This window comes from Solanum dulcamara, chromosome 9 (genome assembly GCF_947179165.1).
Source record: "Solanum dulcamara chromosome 9, daSolDulc1.2, whole genome shotgun sequence".
Classification (NCBI taxonomy): Eukaryota; Viridiplantae; Streptophyta; class Magnoliopsida; order Solanales; family Solanaceae; genus Solanum; species Solanum dulcamara.
Window position 1 is genome coordinate 22,762,250 of NC_077245.1, and position 7,827 is coordinate 22,770,076.

Sequence of the window (7,827 nt, forward strand, 5' to 3'; positions counted from 1 at the left end):
TGCATTCTGATTGGATATTGTTGAAGAAATTGCGTGGCGCCAATGTATTCTCTCTTTATGTACAGTACAACAACTCTTCAATAGTGCGTGCTATGCACGTTCGTTCTGACTACCCCCAAAACTCACATTAAACATTTCAAAAAGTCTTCTCTTCTCTCCCTTTGAAAGTAAGAACAAAATCTCAAATCTCAAGTCACATCTCCGATTCCGTCAGTACAAACAAAGCATGGAACTCTGTAAACTTTTTCTTCTGTTGTTGACGGTGATGACGGTGGCGGATGCGATATGGATCGAATTGCCGACTTCGGGGACCAAGTGTTTGTCAGAAGATATCCATTCTAACGTCGTCGTTTTGGCTGATTACAGCGTAATCGGTGACGAAGAGCACGCCCAAGCTAATGTTGTCCCCACCATCTCCGTCAAGGTAAGACGCCAATGCTTATGCTCTAATTTTAGCTTATTCATGCTAAGAAAAATTTGATATTGTGAGATGTATAATAGCTGAAGGATGTATACATCCGATTGACCAACTTTCACTTTGTTATTGCATTTGAGGTGAACTAGGTGAATTATTTTTAAATTTTGAATTGATAATGCAAGTTAGAGAATGAAACTTATATTATTGAAACCAATGTTATGAATTATATCTAAGAGAAATATTGTTTTTTCCAAATTTTCAAAGTTATGTTACTACATGATACATATTAGAATTTCTTACGCAAAAGGAGTTTGTTTGCAAAATAGTTAATATCACATAAATAGAGATAGACGAATAGACTTTAATCCATATCAACAAAGTAACAAGATTAGCTAAGTCTCAACTACTAAGGTAGACACTGACATAGTTGGTTTATCCTTCAACACTCCAATACTTACTTTTAGTCTTTGTCATGGCGAGACTGTGTTGAATTTATAGTGTGTTTTGTGTGCCACTTTAGTTCTTAAGAATTAAGATTGACTTGTGTATTCTATAGTTAAATAAGTTTTTTCTTAAGGTGGAAGGCACTAATTGGTTCTCTCGTGGATATAGTGAATCATAAAGTTAGCTCAAACTATTTCCTCAACTATATACTATAGTAAAGATGGCATCAACTTTATTCCGGGAAATAAACAAGATCATCTGTTTTTGTGCTTACTCCAATTTGCTTAATATAAAGACAAGGTTGCAAGTTGGTTTCTTTGAGGAAGATCATGCTTGTATATTTTGAAGTTGGGAAAAAGTTATGCTACCGTACATAGAAGTTCAATATAGATCTACTTTTAGAAGCCTCACCTGTCCAAATACTACTTTGGAGCCCATTTTGGATTGATTTGTTTTAGGTGCTTTTAAGCACTTTTGTAGTGTTTGGTAAAATAAAAAAGTGCTTTTAAGACCTTGTTTTTAAGCAAAAATAACAAAAATAAGTCAAAAGTCCATCCAACAGGCTCTAATCAATTTATCCCGTAACTAGCATCTTTTAAAGCATAGATGCTTTTTCGTCATTCTAAAATCAAATTCTATGAGACATTTCATTGATTCAACAATAGAGCCAAAGAAAAAGACATGCCTTCAAAAAAAGATGTTAAGAATCTGAGAAGCTAGTCAGAGAGAGAGGGATAGATTGCTTTGTGACTAACACTAGAGATCTATTACAAAATAATTGTTATAATATTTTGAGAAAAGACATAAACACATCATTGAAATTGTCCCATTTTTTCAAAAAAACACCTTAACTTTGTGGGCGTCCTATTACCCCACAAAACTATTGAAAACCTTTGTAAATGGACCATTTTAACCCATTTTGGCATCTGTGGAGACGCGCGTGATGCTCACCTCACCCTTTTAATTAATTTAATTTAATTAAAACTCACACCCGACCCGAATCGTTTGAAAATGAAGAGTCTTTCTCTTTCTTTTCATTTTCATTTTCATTCTCTTTCTTAGTTCTTAGGTTGTCTCTTTGATTTCCAAGTTTGTTCGAAGATTGCTGCAATTTCCACTTTTCTTGGTCAAAATTATTGAAGTTCTAGCTGAGTAAACAAATGCAAAAGCTATTAACCCTAGCATCGCTGCTAGACCGGCAAATAAGTACAATGCCGGAGAATGCCGCGGCGATGTCTGAAAACTCTCCGCCAGCGAAAATGTAGTTTTTACGGTTGATTCTACTGGTTCCATTGTTGACGGAGTAGCAATAAAGGTTCTCACAGTTCTCAGTTTTTTTCCTCAATTTTTTTTCTTTTCTTCTTAGATTGAGAAATAAAAGAGATGGTGTATGTGTATTTATAACTAGTTGTAAAAATGGAATAAAAGGTTTTGTTCGTCATAATTTTTAAGAGGGAATACACAATATTTTATACTAATCTTTCTCTTTTGTGCAGAATATAGAATTTCCCTATTTTCTATTTTTAAAAAATTGATTTTCTTTATGAAATTTCATCTAATTTTTTTTATTAATATTAAGTTCATTTTTAATTCCTGATTACTTGTAGTTATATTTGAGGTGATTTCAAAACCTAAACACGAAATATATCTTGATTTCTCAAATTTAAAAGAAATTAAGAAGAAATTATGCCTTTTCGGACAATAAATTAACTTTTCAGATAATAAATTAAATCAAATTCTTACCTTTTGAGCTGATTTCATTAGAGAGAGTACAAAAATGGCCTCATCAGCTCTTTTTAGAATTTGGGGAAGAAGGTGTATTTAATAGAGAAAAGGAATGAAATGTGGCGCTTTTTTATTGGTTTTGGGAAGAAAAAAAGAGCCTCATGCGCGTTAGCTGCGTGTTGATAGATGCCGGGCCAAAATGGGTCGAAATGGTTCATTTACAAAGGTTTTAAATAGTTTTGTGGGGTAATAGGACGCCCGCAAAGTTAAGGTGTCTTTTTGAAAAAATTGGACAAATTCAGTGGTGTGTTTATGTCTTTTTCTAATATTTTTAACAGTTATTTACAGTTTCTTAGCATTATTTCCATGCATGACATGTGTAGACAATTTTTTTTTCGAGGTCAATTAAGGATGAAATGTTTCATGCTAATACTATAGTTCAACACCGCTTTATCGGGAAAAAGAAAACATTGTAGTTTAACACTTATATTCGACAATTTACTTGATCTATTACTGGTTGTTTGGTACGGAGGATGAGAGAGACAAAATTATCATATGGATTGGAATATCCCATGGGATTGGTTATTCCATCATATACATGGGATAAATAATTCCAGGACTAACTAATACTCCCTAAACAAATAATCCTGTATTTTATCTTAGGATTATTATCCCTTATCCCTCATAGCAAGCAACCCCTTACTGATTAAATCATATATAAACAAGGGAGGTCTCTTGTCCAAATTGAGAAGATGCAGGGAGAGGGTCAGGGTCTTAGATGGATTTTAGGTGTTATCCAAAATGAAATGTGTTTTTCCTGTAAAAGTGCTCTATATTGCTTGAATCATCTCAAGTCAGATAAGCAGCATAACTTCTTGAAATTGTTAATTAACCTTGAGAAAAGTAATTTCCTTTTGCACTTTTTTCACTAATGGTGCAGTTTTAATGAGCTAGATCATTGCAACATTCTTTTTAGGTCACATCACCATTTGGAAACAATCTTTACCATAAAGAGAATGTAACTCATGGTCAATTTGCCTTCACAACCACTGAGGCTGGTAACTATTTGGCATGCTTTTGGATGGACAACCATGCCCCCGGGGCTAAAGCTGTTACTATCGGTATTGACTGGAAGACGGGAATCAGTGCAAAGGATTGGGAATCAGTTGCAAGGAAGGAAAAGATAGAAGTAAGTTCACAAGTATATATTTTCCATCTACACCAATTCCCTCCAAGGCCAGATTAGGAGGGGATTACTTATTGTGTATGCTCCTCTTTTTTAACTCCACACGTTGTATTCTTTCATCATATGCTTTTCCCTTGTAGGGTGTAGAACTTGAGTTGGTGAAACTTGAAGGGATAGTGCAAGCCATTCATGAAAATTTAGAGTACCTGAAGGATAGGTAAGTACATACTAGCTTTTCAAATGTGTTCCACATCCTGGATTATATATGTTTTCTGTTTGTTTTCATTTCTATTGCGAATACTTTGAATTTTTGATATTATACATTTCCCTCTTGTTTTATGGTTCTCTCGTGAGTGTATGTGCCAATATTGGTTTCTAACCCCTCAAGTTTTGTTCCATTTTATAAATTTATGAGTAATATTTCCCACTAGGAGTCTGCATCTGCATATTTATAGTGATAAGAAGCAGGTTTTTTCATGCAGTATCAAAAGACAATGGAGGAAATTTATCGTGGAGAAAGGAATGTAGGATAGTGGATAAGTTATAATTATATACTCAAATTGGTAATTCTCTGATACTGTCCTTAATTTAGAGAAAGCAACAAGTAATGGCAAATAGTGTCAAAAATGTCAAGGGTTAATAGACTTTGGTTTTCGTAGTGAACATAATCGCTGCTGTACTTCTTATTGGATTTGACCAATGAAGATACTCTTAATAAGGAAGTGCATTGTAAATCACCAGTTTTGAGACAATAAGAAATGGAAAAGCTAATTGATCAAAAAATTCTTTTTCTTTTTTTCACCTTTTTCATGAAGAAATGACGAAAACATTCTTGCAGAAGCTTGGTGTAACCGATGCTTTTATCCTTCTTTTGTCTTCTACCTCACAATTAACATGGTGTTTTCTTGTATCTCGTCCGCAGGGAAGCAGTAATGAGGGAAGAAAGTGAGAAAACCAATGCTAGAGTGGCATGGTTAAGTATAATGTCCCTTGGTATATGCATAGCAGCTGCAGTTCTGCAAGTACTCTATCTGAAGAACTTCTTTCACAAGAAAAAGCTTATTTAGATTTGACAAATTTTGCAAGTTGTTGCATCACACAAAATCTACAGTAGCTTACAGATAGATCAATTACAACTCTTTTTTTTCCACTTGTATTCATATTTTTGTTTCTGCAATGGACTAGACTGTGATCTACAGTGAACGAAAATGCCGGATAACATATATTTTGTAAGAGAAACTATTAGTGCCCTATGATCAGGGGACAAGCGCAACCCAAATGTACCAACATTCTTCTACTTTTAGTTGAGCAAATCTATCTATACTCTCATACGGTTTTATAACTTGTCACTACGATTCGCAGTTTGAATTTGAAACAGCTTTATGATTAGCATTATCCTTAATAGTAGCATATCAGTTCCTACCAAGCTATGCTTCCCACGAGAAGTAAAAAATAGAAAGCCTGCCTTTGTGGTTTTCTATTCATTATAAATTGCTTTCATGTAATTTTTCAGTTTTTGCATGTTCTCTTCAGTTTTATTTGAACTATAAATTGATTTCATGAATCGAAAAATCAAAATTCAAGCTTTTCCTTATTTTCTGAAATTGTTGTCGGAAGTTTTTCTTCTTCCTATACTTTCGGCGAATTGCTCCTACGAGATATGAATCTCCTACTTACCGGCAATAACATCTTCGCGCCTCAATCCCAAACTACTCTCTATTTGGGTATGTCTTATTCAAATACTTAAGACTTTATTCTATTTTTTATGAACAAACTAGTATTCTCCAAAATAGATGTTCCTTAAATTCTACACTATAACAAAACAAAAAACAAAAAGAACAAAATAAACTTCCTAGATTACCAGAATTTTTGCTTGGGACAATCAGAACAAAAATGGCAACTTAGCATAGAAGATATTCTTTTTCAACTGAAGAAACTATGTATAAATTTAAATACTACAAATTTAGTATCTCGCCCTTTTGTGTTCAACGCCACAATTAGTTTCGTTCGACGCCCCAACCCCTTCTCTTCTTCTTTTTATTTTCGTTTCTCAATGAATCATGTACTAAAAGTGACAAAACCTACTAACTTATTTTAATAAATATGGAATAAGTGGTATAATATATTAATTAAATTATTACTTTAGCCCACCAATTAAATTAGTTATCTAAAGTTACCCCTCAACTAAATAACCGTAGTTATCGAATAGTCCAAAATATTCATTAAAATTTACGGGATAAGTCTTTTATAAAATAAAAAGCTCTAGTATTCAAAATGACCTAATGGGTTGTTACAAGTATAAAAATAAAAAGTATTGATTGTGCATAGATAAATAATCAAGAACTCAACAGAGGTAACATATCAAGAAAATCTTTCAATTCTTAGATTAAAAAGCAACTAAATAGTCAATAATCCTCATAATTCATAACATATAAAGCAAATGCATAAGCAAATTGCAAAGGGAGAAATTATTGGAGTTCCATACACTCAAGATGGATCCCTTTTTTGTTCCATCGAATAAGAATGTACAACTTACTATAATAAAAAACAGAACAGTAACTTAGTCATAGAACAACAAAAAAAAAGAAAAAAATAGAGATAGAACAGAGCAGCAAAACAAAAAAAAGAAAAACAACAGAGCATGACAGTAGCATTACAAACAGGCATACGCAGTAACTGAAAACCTAAAATTAGAAGAAAAAAAGAAGAAGAAAAGAATATAGTAACACTACTTAATTATCATTACAAATAGAAAATTGAAAACAAGAGAAGAGAAACATACGCAATAGAGAAACAGAAAGAGAAGAAGAAGAAGAGAAGAGGAACTAACCTTAACAGCATTCGAAAAAGGAGGGAAAGTATTTGAAAAAACTGAAGTAAGTATTTTTACAGAATGTTTTTTAAAAAAAACTAGTTAGCGCTTATCTCACTTGAGGAAGTCTTTTCTCTCTTTTATCAAAAGAATTCGCTTCTTCAATATCGCCTCACTTCAAGGCAGTAATGCATAGCTTGTCGCTTCGCTTCTTGCTTTAAGCGAGGAAGAGCCCGCTTTTAATAACACTGTCCCACATCGATTGTACAACAGATGGATTTCTTCGATTTATTCCATAAACTCTTACTGCTTATATGCTTCACACTTGTCTTGTATCGAAATGTCAAAATCAATTACCTCATTCTCACTCTTATTTGTGAACTGCATTCTGTGTTTTTGCATCTATGTAAAGTGTGGAAAAATGTCCAACATGATAAAAACAAAAGATGAAAAGACAAATGAAAATTTATTTGATAATTTCTCAAATTAATTACAAAAAACTTCTTTGTAAACTACATTTTTTATTTCATTTGTCATTTTTCCATCATCATCATCGTAATCCAAAATCTTTAACCCTTTCCTATTTGTAATCTATGAAAAATTAACATACAGTTGTCCATGAGTAAACACTAATTTCATCAAAAATAATCTTACATGAGTCAACGATTGACCTTGACTTTTATTGATGATCATGGCAAATAAGACAATGATAGAAAATTTTCTTTGTTGGAATTTAAAAGGTATTCTTGCATCAGATGGAATCAATATCATTCTTGGGACAAACACTTTTTCTCCTACCATTTTGCCTGCAAAACCTTAGCTTCAATAACCCGATTTCGAAGTCTTGTGATGATCAGCCTTGTGCCATTGATCTATAATTCTCAATAACATCACGGGTACACCTGTCTTCAATATGATTGAGTGATTTGGAATTCTAGAACACTTAATGCTATTTAGAAATTCTAGAGTGTGTACATGCTTCAACGCTATAAAAGAATGATCAGAAATACAAACTGAATCTGAACTTAAATATGTCTTATCAAGATTATGATTAAGTGAAATCATATATTCATTGATTGACTCCACCATGTCGAGAGTTGGAGCAAGAATTTCTCTATGTTGAAGGTAATTTATGTCACTGAAATAACTAAAATAATCAGGATATGTACTCTCCACAATTGCCGATGTTGGATCATCACAATCATTTATAAGAAGATCATTAGGAATTTGAATTGTTTCAAT

The 7,827-nt window shown here is 32.9% G+C and overlaps 1 protein-coding gene across 1 annotated transcript; it reads left to right on the forward strand.

Moving 5' to 3' along the window:
* Nucleotides 1-87: 87 nt before the first annotated feature.
* On the forward strand, nt 88-5,115 carry LOC129904371 (transmembrane emp24 domain-containing protein p24delta3-like). The gene is made up of 4 exons (XM_055979936.1): nt 88-424; nt 3,564-3,776; nt 3,914-3,990; nt 4,696-5,115. The coding sequence occupies exons 1-4, from the start codon at nt 227-229 to the stop codon at nt 4,838-4,840; spliced, it is 633 nt and encodes a 210-aa protein (XP_055835911.1). The 5' UTR covers nt 88-226; the 3' UTR covers nt 4,841-5,115.
* Nucleotides 5,116-7,827: the final 2,712 nt, after the last annotated feature.